Below are 17,314 nucleotides of genomic sequence, written 5' to 3'. Positions count from 1 at the left end.
AATAATATGGTATTGGCCTCCAAAGGATATTGTCAGCTGTTAAAAAGGCTGCTATAAGGCAAATGATTCCCTTCCATCCTCCACAACAGCTAAGAAGAAACTGAGAGGATTAGTTATCCAGTCTGTGCGGACAGGCATTTGGACGACTCACTCTCAATAAGGCAGTGTTATGTGAATTTTCTGTTTATACATGTGCATATATTAAGATTAAGCAACAAGGGCACAGGGAAGAGACCAATGGAAATAAATGAATCTCAATTTTGTCTTCAGGTCATACTGGCACTAAAATCAGTGAGGCGTTTCTGGTGTAACCAGGTCAATTTAGCTATACTGGTCAATATGAAATACTGCATTTCAATTGACTTCCAATCCAATCAGATTTCCAAAAAAGTACAGTTCTATTACCACTTTACTAAAGACCCCGACTTGTACATTTTGGGGTTCTAACATTTGTATATATTTATACCATACTAACCTACTAATGCTAAGCAGGTAACATCAGTGAAAAGTGTCAAAACACAAATGCAGTAGGCAATCTTTGCCAGCTCGATCTTGATTTGACACTGCATAATTTAGTTAGAATGAAACAATGCAGAGCATGAAATGGCATCACTCTTCAGGAAACCAAATATTTTTTTTAAATTACCAAAAGCAAAATACTGCAGATGCTGGAAAACATATAAAACCAGAAAATGCTGGAAATACTGAGAAGGTCTGGCAGCAATGGGTTGGAAAGAAACGGTTAATGTTTCAAGTTATGACCTTTCATCAGAACTGAACCTATATTATATAGAAAACGTTGTTGTAGGATGTTCCACCATATCTCCCAATAATTTATTCAACACAGCTCTTCAATTAAAATATTAACATAAAAGGTGACATTCTTAAACAAAACTCACTTGTTTAACATATGGTAATATACTTACCCGATATCTACCCATTGATCCAATTGGCTTCCTCTGTGGTTGAGATTCTTCCAGACGACCATCAGGGTACGCATGTTTGTAGAAACAGTTTCCCCCAAAGGGACAAGAGCCACGTCCCTGATCAAAGTATCGACATGCCTTGCTGCTGCAGAGGAAACAAAAAAATACTTAATGAATATTGAAAACTGTGGTAAAATGGGCAACAGCCTGAATTTTAGGCCCAATATATAATTGGACACTTCCATTTACAGCCACAGAAAGCCCACAGGCAGGCCTGATGGGAACTCAAATTGCTAAGTTTGAATACACTGAGCAGAGACAGACAGTCGGGACAAGTTAGGGCCTGTCCTGTAAACAGGACATCAGGAGATAATCAGCCCCATTCAAATGGATCGATTGTTGTGGATTCTCAGAATAAGCCAGACTTTCTGGCACCCAGATTTCCTGGCATTTCCACATATGGAATAAGGTTATGTGCCTATACCTGGAGATGGGGCATGGGGTGGGTTCCTGGTGTCCTGCAGAGAGTTGCAATCAGCAACTCCAGTGGGTGGTGCGACCCCGTCCCCAAGAACCCATTGGCTGAGAGCCAGAGAACTTTCCAGAAAGACATGAAGAGGGGTATAGGAATCGACCACCATGACCCTCCCAGCGAAGACCCAGTACAGAGACAACAGAGAGGATTCGACGGTGGACCAGAGGGCCAAAAGTAGCAGTACGCGAGAGCCACCTTCGCAGACGGAGGCCTAGAGACAACCGACTCAGAGTTCATTTGCTCAGGTATTATTAAGAATCTTGGGATTATTGTAGTTGGGATAATTTATGGGGGGGGGTGGTGTTTTTACTGTGTTTGATAATAAATTTGATTGAATTGTAAACTTGCATTTGTCCTTTGTCCATCTCGCAAATAAGGGTACTTGGGTAAAACGTTTGAATAATAAACTGTTTGAAATGTCTCAGGTTTTACAGACAAGAAAATTTGTGCTTTATCTTTTGACAGAAGCCAGAAAAACAGCTTCAGATCAATTCCATCATTTTTTTTTTTTATAAATTTAGATTACCCAATTATTTTTTCCAATTAAGGGGCAATTTAGCATGGCCAATCCACCTACTCTGCACATTTTTGGGTTGTGGGGGCGAAACCCACGCAGACACGGGGAGAATGTGCAAACTCCACACGGACAGTGACCCAGAGCCGGGATCGAACCTGGGACCTCAGCGCCGTGAGGCGGTTGTGCTAACCACTAGGCCACCGTGCTGCCCTTGATCAATTCCATCATTAACTTACATCGCAACATGTTTAAACGTGTAATAAAAGCAGAAATTCTGGAAATATTCAGCAGGTTTAAAAGCAACTGTGGAGAGAGAAACAGAGTGAACATTTCAGGTCAATTACCTTTGTGATGATGCTTCTTGATATCCAGAATATTTCCAGTATTTGCTGTTTTCATTTTATTTTCAGCACCCAAATTATTCTGCTTTTCACTATGTTTAAATTTGCATTTGCCAGTCATTTTTGACTATGTTCTACTACCATAAACTACCTTCCAGTGTCAGCTAACAACTACCTTCAGCCAATTAACTTAAAACGTGAGAGTACAGCTCAGAATAGCTTCCTTGATGATGTATGCTCGGTTGGCAGAAGTACTGAGAAGATAGTTATAGGTCTGAGCCCACACTCTACCATGATTATAAGAATAAATAATAGACAGAGTAGGCATATAGAAAATAGGACCACCATGCCACTCAGCCCCTCGAGCCTGCTCTGCCATTCAGTATGATCATGGCTGATCCTCTATCTGACTGCCATACATTTGCTCTCTCCCCATACCCCTGGATGCCTTTAAGTGTCTAACGGTCTATATCCTTCTTAAATATATTATGTAGAACTAGCTTTATATCCCAGATTTATTAATTGAATTTAAATTCCACCAGCCACTGTGGTGGGATTTGAAACCATGTCACCAGAGCATTAATAAAAACAGAAAATGCTGGATGAACTCAGCATGTCTGGCAGCATTTGATAAACAGAGATAAACAGTGTTAACATTTCGGGTCGGTCTGACTCTTTTTCAGAGCTGAAGAGGAGTAGAAATGTGATGGGTTATACTGATGGAGAAACTGGAGCAAAATAGAAGGTCAGGGATAGGTGGGAGCTAAGGAGAGAATGGCAAAAATGCCATGCACACAAGACAAACGGAGTGTTAATCGTGGCATTAAAGACGAAAGGTGCTGATAGTGATGTAAAGCCAAGGTAGCAGAATCAAGGGTTTTAATTTCACCTTTTAATTCCAGATTTTTACTAATTCAATTGAAATTAATAAAATTCTGATTCATAAGCCAGGCCCAGTAATACTGACCATGAAACTATTAAAATGAGAAAAATACAAGAGCATGGAAATGTGTCAAGAACCAAACCATTAGTAATGAATGATACAAAATTGATAACTTTTCTGGAGTTTTACTTGATTTACTTTATTAGGAGAAAAAGACATTTTCAAGCAAAAAGAGAAAATACTGGACAATCTCAGCAGGTCTAACAGCATCTGTGGAGAGGAAGTGAGCTAACGTTTCCAGTCTGGATGACTCTTTCTCAAAGAGTTTGGTTGACTCTTTGATTATTTTCAAGAAACTTTTCTCAGGAAATTACAGTTTGGATAAGTCTACAATACAATAGGTGTACATAAGTGTACCGGGAGGGAGGGAGGAGGGGGTGCAGGGGCGGAGGTGACGTGGACCAGGAGGGCTGCCGGGAAGGTAAGCGTTTTGTTTAAATTACTTACCTGTCGACGCCAGAGGCCTTTTCTTCGCAGGGAGGAGCGGGAGCAGGAGCGGAAGTGACGTAGACCAGGAGGGCTGCCGGGTAGGTAAGTGATCCTATATATTTGGGCGGCGGCTAAACCCGAGACACTACACGTGTCGTGTCTCCCACCCGCCCTCCTCCTCTAACCAACTTGATACGGTAAAGTTGTTTTTTTTTACTCTTATCTGGTATAAGTTTATTATTGAGTATTATAGTAGTTGAATTAAGGTTTTATTTAGCAGAAGTACTAGAAATTATTTAACATAAATTTGTAAACGCTAATTAAATAAGTAGAGATGGCTGGACAGGTGATGTGTTGTAGCTGTATGATGTGGGAGCTGGCTGATCCCATTGTGAGCAGCAGGGACCACATCTGCAGCAAGTGTTGGTTGCTGGAAGAACTCCGGATCAGAATTGATGATCTGGAGTCTGAGCTTCAAACTCTGCGGCACATCCGGGAGGGGGAGAGTTACCTGGACGTTTTGCTTCAGGAGGCAGTCACACCCGGTAGATTAAGTAATTCAAATTCAGTAAGTGTTCAGGAAAAACAGGGTGTGATTTTAAGTGGGGCAGGTAGGGGGATTCGGAGTTCAGGAGTGCAGGAGCCTCAGCCCTTGACCTTGTCCATCAGGTATGAGATTCTTGCTCCCTGTGCGGATGAGGAAAAGGGCTGTGGACAGGATGAGCCAGCTGACCATGGCACCATGGTGCAAAAGGCCATTCAAGAGAGGGGAGTAAAAAGACAAGTAGTTGTTATAGGGGATTCTATAATTAGAGGGACAGATAGTATCCCTTGAAAGCCGGATAGGGAGTCCCGCATGGTGTGTTGCCTGCCCGGTGCCAGGGTGCGGGACATCTCCGACCGGCTTGAAAGGATACTGGAACGGGAGGGGGAGGATCCAGTTGTTGTGGTCCACGTTGGGACTAACAACATAGGCAAGGCTAGGGTGGAGGACCTGTTTGGGGATTATCAAGCACTAGGAAGGAAATTGAAGAACAGGTCCTCGAGGGTCATAATCTCCAGATTACTGCCCGAGCCACGTGCTAATTGGCATAGGGATAAGAAAGTTAGGGAAGTAAACACGTGGCTAAGGGATTGGTGTGGGAAAGAGGGATTCCATTTCATGGGGCATTGGCGCCAGTTTTGGAACCGGGGGGGGGGGATCTGTACCGTTGGGACGGTCTCCACCTGAACCGATCTGGAACCAGTGTTCTAGCGAAAAGGATAAATAGGGTGGTCAGTAGGACTTTAAACTTCTGAGTCGGGGGGGGGGGGAAGGGAAAGGGAAAGCGACAGGGAGTAGGGAGTTAAATGGAAGGATAAGCAGCAGGTTAGCATGTGTACAGGTGGGTTTCAGTTCAAGGCAGACTAGGAATGAAGCAAAAAGGAAGGATAACTTAGGACGTCTCATGATGTCCAATTTCTCTAATAATGATAAGAAAGTCAGCATTAAGGCACTTTACCTGAATGCTCGTAGCATTCGTAACAAAGTTGATGAATTGACGGCACAAATCATCGCGAATGAATATGACTTGATAGCCATTACGGAGACATGGTCACAGGATGGTCACGACTGGGAGTTAAATATCCAGGGGTACCAGACGTTTTGGAGGGATAGACAGGTATGTAAGGGAGAAGGAGTAGCACTAATAATCAAGGACGACATCAGGGTGGCATTGAGGGATGATATAGGTTCTATGGAGAATGAGGTTGAATCCATTTGAGTAGAAATTAGAAATTCTAAGAAGAAAAAGACACTGATAGGCGTAGTCTATAGGCCACCAAATAATAGCATCACACTGGGACGGGCAGTAAATGAAGAGATAACTAATGCCTGTGAAAAGGGTACAGCAGTTATCATGGGAGATTTTAATCCACATAAAGATTGGTCAAATCAGCTCTGTCAGGGTAGCCTTGAAGAGGAGTTTGTTGAATGTATCCGGGATAGTTTTCTGGAACAATATGTAATGGAACCGATGAGAGAGCAAGCTATCCTAGATCTGGTCCTGTGTAATGAGGCAGGAATAATTAATGACCTCATCGTTAGGGATCCTCTTGGGAGGAGTGATCACAGCATGGTTGAATTTAGTATACAGATGGAGAGCGTGATGATAGAATCCAATACCAGGGTCCTATTCTTGAACAAAGGGGACTACGATAGAATGAGGAAGGACCTCGCTAAAGTAGACTGGAAACAAATATTTTAATGGTAGGACAGTTGAAGAGCAGTGGAGCACTTTCAAAGAAATCTTTCATAGTGCTCAACAAAAGTATATTCCAGTGAGAAGGAAGAATTGTAAGAAAAGAGGTAATCTACCATGGGTGTCTGAGGAGATACATGAGGCTGTCAAATTGAAAGAGAAGGCTTACAAAGTGGCCAAGATCAGCGGGAAACTAGAAGATTGGGAAAACTTTAAAGGTCAGCAGAAAGCCACAAAAAGAGCCATAAAGAAAAGAAAGATAGAACACGAAAAAAAACTGGCACAGATAGCAAAAGTTTTTATAATTATATAAAACTAAAAAGAGTGGCTAAAGTAAACATTGGTCCTTTAGAGGATGAGAGTGGTCATTTAGTTATGGGATATGATGAAATGGCGGAGGCATTGAACAAATATTTTGTATCGGTCTTCACAGTGGAGGACACTAATAACATGCCAGCAATTGACCGAGAGAAGAAGGTAGGTGAGGACCTGGAAACCATTACTATCACGAAAGAGCAAGTGTTGGGCAAGCTGATGGAGCTCAGGATAGATAAGTCTCCTGGCCCTGATGGAATGCATCCCAGGGTACTGAAAGAGATGGCTGGAGTAATAGCAGATGCACTGGCGGTAATTTTCCAAAATTCGCTGAACACTGGGGCAGTCCCAGAGGATTGGAAAACAGCAAATGTGACGCCACTGTTTAAAAAGGGAAGTAGACAAAAGATGGGGAATTATAGACCGGTTAGCTTAACCTCTGTCGTGGGGAAGATGCTTGAGTCTATTATCAAGAAAGAGATAGGAGGGCACCTCGATAGAAATTGTCCCATTGAACGGACGCAGCATGGATTCATGAAGGGCAGGTCATGCTTGACGAATCTCTTGGAATTCTATGAAGACATTTCGAGCAAAGTAGACAAAGGGGACCCAGTGGATGTGGTGTACCTAGATTTCCAAAAGGCCTTTGACAAGGTACCGCATAAGAGGCTGCTGCATAAGATAAGGATGCATGGTGTTAAGGGTAGAGTACTAGCATGGATAGAGGATTGGTTGTCTAACAGGAAACAAAGAGTGGGAATAAATTAGTACTATTCTGGCTGGCAATCAGTGACGAGTGGTGTGCCTCAGGGATCGGTGTTGGGACCACAATTATTTACAATTTATATAGACGATTTGGAGTTGGGAACTACGTGTAAGGTATCCACGTTTGCAGATGACACAAAGGTGCGTGGCAGAGCAAAGTGTACTGAGGACTGTAAAACCTTACAGAGGAACATTGACACATTGAGTGAGTGGGCAAAGGTCTGGCAGATGGAGTATAATGTCAATAAGTGTGAAGTCGTGCATTTTGGTAGGAGTAACAATAGAACGGATTATTACTTAAATGGTAAACAGCTGCAGCATGCTGCTATGCAGAGGGACCTGGGTGTACTTGTGCATGAGTTACAGAAGGTTGGTCTGCAGGTGCAACAATTAGGAAGGCAAATGGAATTTTGTCCTTCGTTGCGAAGGGGATTGAGTTTAAAAGTAGAGAGGTAATGTTGCAGTTGTACAAGGTGCTGGTGAGGCCACACCTGGAGTACGGTGTGCAGCGTTGGTCTCCACACTTGAGAAAGGATGTGCTAGCACTAGAGGGGGTGCAGAGGAGGTTCACTAGGCTGATTCCGGAGTTGAGGGGGTTATCGTATGAGGAGAGGCTGAGTAGATTGGGATTATATTCACTGGAATTCAGAAGGTTGAGGGGGATCTAATAGAAACATATAAAATTTTGAAGGGAATGGACATGATAGAAGTAGAAAGGATGTTTCCACTGGTAGGTGAAAGTAGGACAAGAGGGCATAGCCTCAAGATTAGGGAGAGCAGATTTAGCACTGAATCAAGGAGGAACTTCTTCACTCAGAGGGTGGTTCAAGTATGGAATTCCCTACCGAAAGGAGTAGTTGACGCTTCTTCATTGAATATATTTAAAGATAGGGTAGATGTTTTTTTGAAAAATAAAGGAATTATGGGATATGGCGAGAATGCGGGTAAGTGGTTCTGAGACCATGAAAAGATCAGCAATGATCTTATAGAATGGCGGAGCAGGCTCGAAGGGCCAGACGGTCTACTTCTGCTCCTAGTTCTTATGTACCTGGAAAGTTTACAGTGCAAGAGTGGAGATACACTGAATTTACTGTAAGGAAATTCACAAAACTGATTCATAGTGGCTGATCAATTGCACCACATACATGAATCCATTGCAAATCCATTTACCTCGTTAACTCAGCTTCACGCCAATGAAAAATAAAATATGAGTGCAAGTTTCCTACATTTACATCAGATCTGAACGTATGTAAATTTACACCCAAAACTTAAGCACAGCATGACCGAAAGTTACAATATCAGGTGTTTTATAGTAAATATTTTTTATTTATCATAAGACCTGCATTGTATTTTCTTATGGCACAACATCTGAAAAGGAAGAATGTGCAAGTTTACAAGGAGATGGCGGAGGAACTGCAGAAGGTAATTTGGAGAATCAGGCATGATGGACCCAAAGGCCACTTTCTGTGATGTAACAATTTATTACATTAAATACGGAAAAGCTTCCCCAAATTAATTTTCTTAAACATGCTTTGTTTAATGAATATAAATGATCGATGGCCTCAATTTTTTCAGAGCAATAAAATTATTCCATACCTTACTCGGGTTCTGATTGTTTTGGTTGCTTCCATTTTGTACAGACATAGGCTAATGAGATTTTGTCAGAAAGGTTGGTGTATGATTGACAATCAGTTGAGGAAATTCCTGCCTGGGTGGCAGTCATTGATGTCATTACCAGCATTACAATTTTAGGAAAAAAACCCTGCAAAAACTGTATAGCCCTCGAGAACTGAAACTTGCACGCACTGATTTTCTTTCAGTACCAATGCCATCAATTTTCATTTGGTCTCCAAAATGCAGTTTTGCAGAGGTGCAGAAAGAGTAAATCCGGCCAAAAATATAGCAACATTTAAAACATAGAAACAAGAAAGGGAAGCTGTAATGAAAGCGAATGTTAGTCTGGAAAAATGTTTCAGTTCATTTTACCTCATTGCCTCTTTGTACTTTTTGATTAGTTTCTGTTTTTCTTCCTTTTCTTCCACCCAGTATTCACTTGGAATGACAAAATTTGACGTAATTCGACACTCAGGACAGGATCTGTGGAATTAAATTCAGGGATAATTAGAATAGGCAATATCATCAAATCATCTTAAATGGCCAAAAGAGAACTTAAAGGAAAAGGTTCATACTTATTTTCATGAACACAAAATTACTATAAAATGGAACATATAGCTTCATGCCTTTGCTGAAAAATGAATTCCAATAACTAATTAAAAACATGCTTCGCAGTGTAATGAAATTATTAATATAAACCTGATTCCGAATTTAGGTGATATGCAACTAACACAAGCTCAAGATGCTTTGCATTAACTAGTGAAACAGTCCAGTTAATCTAACATTTGATAAGTCATTGTCCTCAATTACTTATTGTTCTTCTTTCAAAGTATGCTGTTACTATAGAGTATACTTTGGAACTTCTGAAAAACTTCAAATGTATTCCATTTATACAGGAAGTTGGATACATAGTATTGCTATTTCTCCAAACTCCTTGGAATATTAAAAAAATACTGCTAAGCAGTTGGAACAATAAACATATGTAGGCTAGGCTTTCTGGCCATAATATTTTCAGTCTTTAGATTTAGGGGTGGTGCAAAGAGACATGTTGACATTAATAAAGAGGAAGTGTTGACATTAATAAAGAGAAGCATTAAAGTAGATAAGTGCCCAGGGCCTGATGGGATCGATCCCAGAATACTGAGGGAGGCAAGGGAGGAAAGTGCTGGGGCCTTAACAGTAATCTTTGTATCCTCATTAGCTACAGGTGGAGTCCCAGAGGACTGGTGAGTAGCCAATGTTGTTCCATTGTTTAAGAAGGGCAGCAGGGATAATCCAGGAAATTATAGGCCAGTGAGTCTTACATCAGTGGTAGGGAATTTTTTGGAAAAGATTCTTAGAGGTAGGATTTACTCACATTTGGAAACAAATGGACTTATTAGTGATGAACAGCATGGTTTTGTGAAGGGAAGTCGTGCCTCATTAATTGAGATCGCGTTTTTCGAGGAAGTGACAAAGATGGTAGATGAGGGAAAGGCAGTAGATGTTGTATACATGGACTTCAGTAATGTCTTTGACAAGATCCCTCATGGTTGACTGGTACAAAAGGTGAAGTCACATGGGATCAGAGGAGAGCTGGCACGCTGGATACAGAACTGGCTTGGGCACAGAAGACAGAGGATAGCAGTAAAAGGGTGCTTTTCTGAATGGGAGGCTGTGACTAGCAGCATTCCACAGGGATCAGTTCTGGGGCCTCTGTTGTTCGTGGTGTATATAAATGATTTGAAAGAAAATGTAGCTGGTCTGATTAGTTAAGTTTGCAGATGACACAAAAATTGGTGGAGTTGTGGATAATGAAGACGATTGTCAGAGGATACAGCAGGATATAAACTGGTTGGAGGCCTGGGCAGAGAAATGCCAGCTGGAGTTTAATCCGGACAAGTGTGAGGTAATGCACTTTGGAAGGTCCAATGCATGTAGGAATTACACAATAAATGGTAGAACTCTTGCGAGTACTGACAGGCAGAGAGATCTGGTGTGAATGTCCACTGGTCACTGCAAGTGGCAACGCATCTGGATAAGGTGGTCAAGAAGGCAAACGGCATGCTGGCCTTCATCGGTCGGGGCATTGAATATAAAAATTGGCAAGTCATGTCGCAGCTATACAGGACCTTAGTTAGGCCTCATTTGGAATATTGTGTCCAATTCTGATCGCCACACTACCATAAGGATGTGGATACTTTGGAGAGGGTACAGAAGTGGTTTAATATGTTGCCGCCTGGTATGGAGGGGATTAGCTATGAGGGGAGCTTAGTTAAACTTGGTCTGTTCTAGATGGAACGACGGAGGTTGAGAGGCGACCTGATAGAAGTCTACAAGATTATGAGTGGCATGGGCAAAGTGAATAGTCAGCTGCTCTTTCTTAGGGTAGGAGAGTCAACACTAGGGGACATAGGTTTAAAGTGGGGAAAAGTTTAGAACTGATGTGCTAAGTTTTTTTTTTTTTTTACACAGAGGGTGGTAAATATATGGAACGCGCTGCCTGAGGAGGTGGTGGGAGGAGGTAGAATAGCGGCATTTAAGGGGCATCTAGACAAATACATGAGCAGGGTGGGAATGGAAGGATATGGACTCCGTAAGTGTATACGGTTTTAATTTAGGCAGGTACCATGGTTGGCACAAGCTTGGAGGGCCGAAGGCTGTGCTGTATTGTTCTTTGTTCTTGATCATTGCAAATGTTATAGCCTTGTTCAAAAAAAATTGTTAAAGTCAAGCCAAGCAACTGCAGGCCAGTCAGTTTAACTTCAGTGATGGAGAAACTTCTAGCAACAATGAGATAAAATTAATCGTCAGATGGGCAAATGTTGGTTAAATTAAGAAAAGCCCACATGGTTTTCTTAAGGGAAAAATAATGTTTAACCAACTTCCTGAAGAATTTGAACAGGCAACAGAGAGGCTTGATGAGGGCAATGAAATTGATGTGGTATACATAGATGTCCAAAAAAGCACGATACAACAGACTTGTGAGCAAAGTTATAGCTGAGAACAAAGATTAGTAGCAACATGGGTACAGAATTGGTTGACTTATAGGAAACAGAGAAAAATGATTGATGGATGTTTTCCAAGCTAGGGCAAGGTTTGCAGTGGGGTTCCCAGGCATCAGTGTTTCGACCATTGCTGACATGCATGTTAATAAACTAGACCTTCAAAGCACTGGGCACAACTTAAGTTTGTGGATGATACAAAACTTTATGAACTGTGAGTAGACAGTGTAGAACTTCAAAAAGGACATGGACAAGTTGATGGAATGGGCAGACAAGTGGCAGATGAAATGCAATCCAGAGAAATGTGATTCATTTTGGTCGGAAGAGCATAGAGACAATACAAAATAAAGGGCACAATTCCAAAAAGGTTGCAGGTACAGAAGGGCCTGGGTGTACATGTGTGTAAGTCATTGAAGGTGGCAGGACAGTTTGAGAGCACAGTTAATAAAGTATACAGTATCCTAGGCTTTATCAATGGGGTTATAGGAAAACAAGTTGAACTTGTAGAAGACATTAGTTACCCCTCAGTGGGAAATATTGTGTCTAGATGTGGGCCACATACTTTAGGAAGGATGGGAAGACATTCCAGGGATGAAGATAGTTTGGAGGAATTAGCTTCTTTTCTGCAAAGAGAACAGTCCCAAGAGGAAATTTGATAGAGGCACTCAAAATCAGTAAGGGACTGGGCAAAGTAGACAGGAAGAAACGGTTTCCACTCATAAAAAGATCAAGAGTGAGAAGGCATACATCTAAAGGAATTGGCAAAAGCAACATGAGGAAAATCGTTTTCACACAGGAGTGATTAATGCCTCGAATATACTGCCTAATTGTGCGGAGGAAGCAGGTTCAATCGAAGCATTCAAACGGGTATAGGGTGGATATGTGGGTTTGAGTAGGGTGATCATGGCTCGGCACAACATTGAGGGCCGAAGGGCCTGTTCTGTGCTGTACTGTTCTATGTTCTATGTAAAAGGAATTAAGACTATTCTGTGAAAAGGAAGAATGTGCAGGATTACAGAGAGTAGGTGGCAAAATGACACAAAGTGAATTGCTCATCGGAAAGCTGGTGCAGACACGATGGGCTGAATGGCCTCTTTTTCTGTGCTGTAACAATTCTGTGATAATGATTCAATGATTCTGTTCAAAATCACTTGCAAAATATCAGCCTAAATATGATTATCACTTTTACATAATTACTATTCTATTTATAATACAAATTAGCCTGAATATCACATTTTGATTTATGTAGGCCATGCTATGATGACATCTCAAGTTTCATCAAACTAAACTTAACATACAGGAAGTATTTAAAAGAGATAACAGCAATTTTACAAATGGTAGAACAGATATTCTTGGGTGTAACTTTTAGTTAGTCACGTGTCTTGAGATGCATAAAAATCATCATGCTTAACAATATCCAAGGCGAACAAATAGAATTTCTGCTTGCTTAATGAGTGCATAGTCTCACCCTCTTCCATTTGGACGGACTTCACTCCCATGTATCTACAGAACAAATGTAGCTGACAAGAGTAAAGTTTAAAGAGCACCACTATGCACAGAGATAGTGATAAGAGTTTAACTGATTGAAATTGCATTGTTTAACAGCCATGGGTTACAAGGTTAACGGGCTGAATGGGAAGATTCCAAACCCATCAATACGACTACATCCGAGCCAGATTGCAAACCTATTGGTTCAGATATAATGTTACTGAATCTCCCACACAGGAGAAACTTGGTTTGTCTGTCATTGTCAGACTTACTGTCCAGAAATCATGCCCTCTGCAAGCTTACCTTGTCCATAAGACTAACCTCCTGTTTGTTCCCTCAATCCTATTCCCATGAAAGTGCTGACCATGCAAATTCTCCATGTTAGCTGATATTGTACATGTGGTTCTCTCTCTTCAGGTGTTGTCCCTCTCTCCTTTAAATATGTCATCACACCTCTCCTCAAAGAAACCAACGCATGGTCGCAATGTCCTTACAAATTACTTTGCCATCTCCGACCTCCCTTTCCCCTCCTAAGTCCTTCAACATATTGTCGATTCCTAGATCCATTCCCATATTTCCAAGACTCCACGTTTGAATCCATCCAATCAAGTTACTACCCTGCCACAAAATCACAAATGACATTGTGTAAATTTTCCCCTCTCTTCCTTCTCAACCCGTCTGCAGCCTTTGACACGATTGACCATCCTCCAATGCTTCACCACTGTTGTCCAGCTGGGTGGGCCTGCTCTCAAATGATTTCATTCCTTTCCATCCAATCATAGCCAGAGAATCATTCTCACGGTTTCTCTCCTGCTTCCACATAAATTTCCTATGGGGGTCTCACAAAGTTCTATCTTTAGTCTATCCTGTTTCTCATCTACATGCTGCCTCTCAGCAACATCATCCGAAAGCATAGCATTAGTTTTCACCTCTACACTGACAAATCCCAGTTCTAACTCACCATGACTACTACTAATAATCATCTTTATTATTGGCTTACATTAACACCGCAATGAAGTTACTGTGAAAAGCCCCTAGTCGCCACACTCCGGCGCCTGTTTGGGTACACAAAGGCAGAATTCAGAGTGTCCAATTCACCAAACAAGCAAGTTTTTCTGGACTTGTGGGAGGAAACCAGTGCACCCGGAGGAAACCCACGCGGACACGGGGAGAATGTGCAGACTCCGCACAGACAGTGACCCAAGTGGGAATCGAACCTGGGACCCTGGTGCTGTGAAGTAACAGTGCTAACCACTGTGCTACCGCACCACCAGCAAAGTAAAGCAAAGCAAAGTGAGTGTTGGTTCTCTGCAGTGTGACTCTGGGGAATTAATAATGGAAAATGAGATATCTGTGGATGAATTGAACAGATATCTTGCATCTGTCTTCAGTATAGAGGATACAAATAACATCCCTGAAATAAGTGTGCATCAAGAGGTGAAAGAGAAAGAGGAACTTAAAACAATTACGATCACCAGGAGGAAAGGCACGAAGAAAATTATTAGAAGTAAAAGCTGACAAGTCTCCAGGTCATAATGGACTTCACCCTAGAGTCTTAAAAGCAGTAGCTGCTGAGACAGTAAATGCAATGGTTTTTATTTTTCAAACTTCTCTAGAGCCTGGAAAGGTGTCAGAATAAAACTCTTCTGTTCAAGCTAGAAGAGGAACCAAAAGCAGAAAACTACAAGTCAATTAGGTTTAAATCTGTCATAGGGAAAATGCTGAAATCCATGAAGGAGGTTAGAACATACAGTGCAGGTGACCATTCGGCACATCTGCACCGACCCACTTAAGCCCTCACTTCCACCCTATCCCTGCAACCCAATAGCCCCTCCTAACGTTTTTATACACTAAGGGAAAGTTAGCATGGCCAACCCACCCAACCAGCACGTCTTTGTGGGAGGAAACCAGAGCACCAGGAGGAAACACACGCAGACACAGGGAGAACATGCAGACTCCACACAGAGTGACCCAGCGGGGAATTGAACCTGGGACCCTGTCGCTGTGAAGGCACAGTGCTAACCACTGTGCTACTGTACTGCCCCTAAACAACATCAAAGGGCCTATCCGGGATTTAACAAGTTTCTTCGTAAATCTCAATGCAATGAGGCAGAGTTAACATGGTTGTACAAAAAGAAAATTTATTAGAGTTCTTTGATAAAATAACAAGCAACCCAGAAAACTGCGGTTGTGGGTACTTAAGATTTCCAGAAGGCATTTGACAAGACGCAACACGAAAGGCTGTTAAACAAAGTAGGAGCTCATAGTACAGCAAGTAATAGGTTAGCATGGATAGAGGATTGGTTAATTAACAGAAAACTGAGTGTAGGCATAAATGAATCATATCCAGGTTGGCAAGATGTAATGGAGTGGTGAACCACAGGGATCAGTGCCGGGGCCTCAACTATTTACAACCTATATTAATGACTTGGATGATTGGACTGAATGTATTGTTACAGACAAAAGGTGGTTTAATTTAAATAGCCTACATTTCTCTTCTCACTACCCATTTGCAACAGGAAAGTGTTTTGTTTTGTTTTCCTCTTTATAGGCAGTGATACATTTCCCAACCCCTCGGTTTTGTGTGATGCAATTCTCTATTAATACCCCCACACCAAACTTGGTGTAGGATGAACTAAAAGGATTAGTTTATTTGTACACTCTCAAACGGGAGAGGGTAGCAATATAGGCTCTTTTTTCGTTTATACAATAAAGGAAGCAGAGAGAAAAAAAGGGCTTACAGAAGAAGGAATTACTATTCCACGCAAGTACAAAATCAAAGTCCAATGGTGTATTCTTCAAGAGGTTGGCAGGCTGAAGACTGATGGTAGATAACTCACTGTTCCAATAGAAATGACTTGGGTATAGGCAGGTGGAGATGAAGTACTCTTGGTGCTGGTACAGATGTTCAGAGGTTCCAGTAGAAACAGTGTAGATGGTGTCCAGGCATTCACCTTGATCGAGTTCTTGATGGAAGTTCACAAGACTGCTTGGCAGTTCTACAAAACAATATTACAGGTTCCTCTAGTTGGGGAGCAGTCATGTCACATGACTCCCAATTTCTCCACTTTGGCTTTGACAAAGGATGTATATTCCTTTGTCTGGATTGAGATTCTTAATACTTTAACTGTTAATTTTAAAGAGGTTTGCTCGGTCCTTTATTCTTGCAGATTAGGAGTCTCCATTGGCCTGGTTTAGGAAATGTAGTTGGTTTCTGCAGCTCACAAGGTTAGCAGCATGCCTTCAGAGACAATCAGGTGTCAGTTTCACCCACCACCAGAAGTTCCTTTTGTTTTCAATCCATAGCCAGCCATGGCTTCTGGCATTTTAAAGTTTTTGTCCAGTTTTTAAAATTTCATAAATTAGCCAGGAGACATATATATTGTATAGACATATAGTGCAGTCTTAGCTCCATTACAGCTTGTAACATCGCCTGACTTCACCCTTGTTGTGTTACTTGCTTTCTTCATGTAAAGTCACCAATCACACAGAACTTTGGTTAACTATAAATAGGTTCTTTTATTTAAAGTCTAGAACTAATACTTAAAATGTCCAGGTGTAACTGATTGATTTAACAAACGGATCCGCCCCATCCCCACTGCTGTTTTACACCCTGGTTCCTCGACACATGTACTCTAGCCGCATATTCTCTTAAAGTGATATTGCAACAGCTGCCTCACCTTCTCCTTATACATACTCTCCCCACACATCATCCTCTCCCTATACATACTCTCCCTACACATCTCTACCTCTTTTAAAACATTTAAAACTCTTTGATCAACTTTTGGTCATCTGACACAATGGGCGAAATTCTCCCAAAGGGAGACAAAGTGACGACGCCGGAGTGAAACCCGGAGTGTTTCACTCCGGCGTCGGAGGCCGCTCCTCACCCCCTATTCTCCCCCCCCCCCCCCAGGGGACTAGGAGCGGCGCGCGTCGGGCCTTGACGCTTGCGTAAAAGCAGCGCGGCCTGAATGACGCAGCCGGCGGCACCTAAGTGACGTCACGCACGCATGCGGAGGTTGGCCGGCGCCAACCCACGCATGCGCAGTTGCCGTCTTCCCCTCCGCTGCTCCGCAAGACATGGCGGATTGATCTTGCGGAGCGGCGGAGGGAAAAGAGGGCATCTTTCAGAGACGCCGGGCCGCCGATCAGTGGGCACCGATCGCAGGCCAGACCCCTCCTGAGCACATCCCTGGTGCTCGATCCTCCCTCCG

General features: G+C 42.2%; 1 protein-coding gene across 3 annotated transcripts in view; it reads right to left on the bottom strand.

Moving 5' to 3' along the window:
- Positions 1 to 17,314, bottom strand: part of mkrn1 (makorin, ring finger protein, 1) — a 97,507-nt gene that overhangs the window by 2,139 nt on the left and 78,054 nt on the right. For 2 of the 3 annotated variants that reach the window (XM_038781360.1, XM_038781362.1), the window contains exons 6-7: positions 8,998 to 9,108; positions 927 to 1,071 (exon numbers count right to left, since the gene is read on the bottom strand). In XM_038781360.1, the coding sequence (XP_038637288.1) occupies positions 927 to 1,071; positions 8,998 to 9,108 (256 nt within the window). The remainder of the gene's footprint in view (positions 1 to 926; positions 1,072 to 8,997; positions 9,109 to 17,314) is intronic. The other variant, XM_038781361.1, reaches the window with a different exon arrangement.

The sequence above is a fragment of the Scyliorhinus canicula genome, chromosome 20 (genome assembly GCF_902713615.1).
Source record: "Scyliorhinus canicula chromosome 20, sScyCan1.1, whole genome shotgun sequence".
NCBI classification, from domain to species: Eukaryota; Metazoa; Chordata; class Chondrichthyes; order Carcharhiniformes; family Scyliorhinidae; genus Scyliorhinus; species Scyliorhinus canicula.
This window is presented reverse-complemented; position numbering and strand designations above follow the sequence as displayed.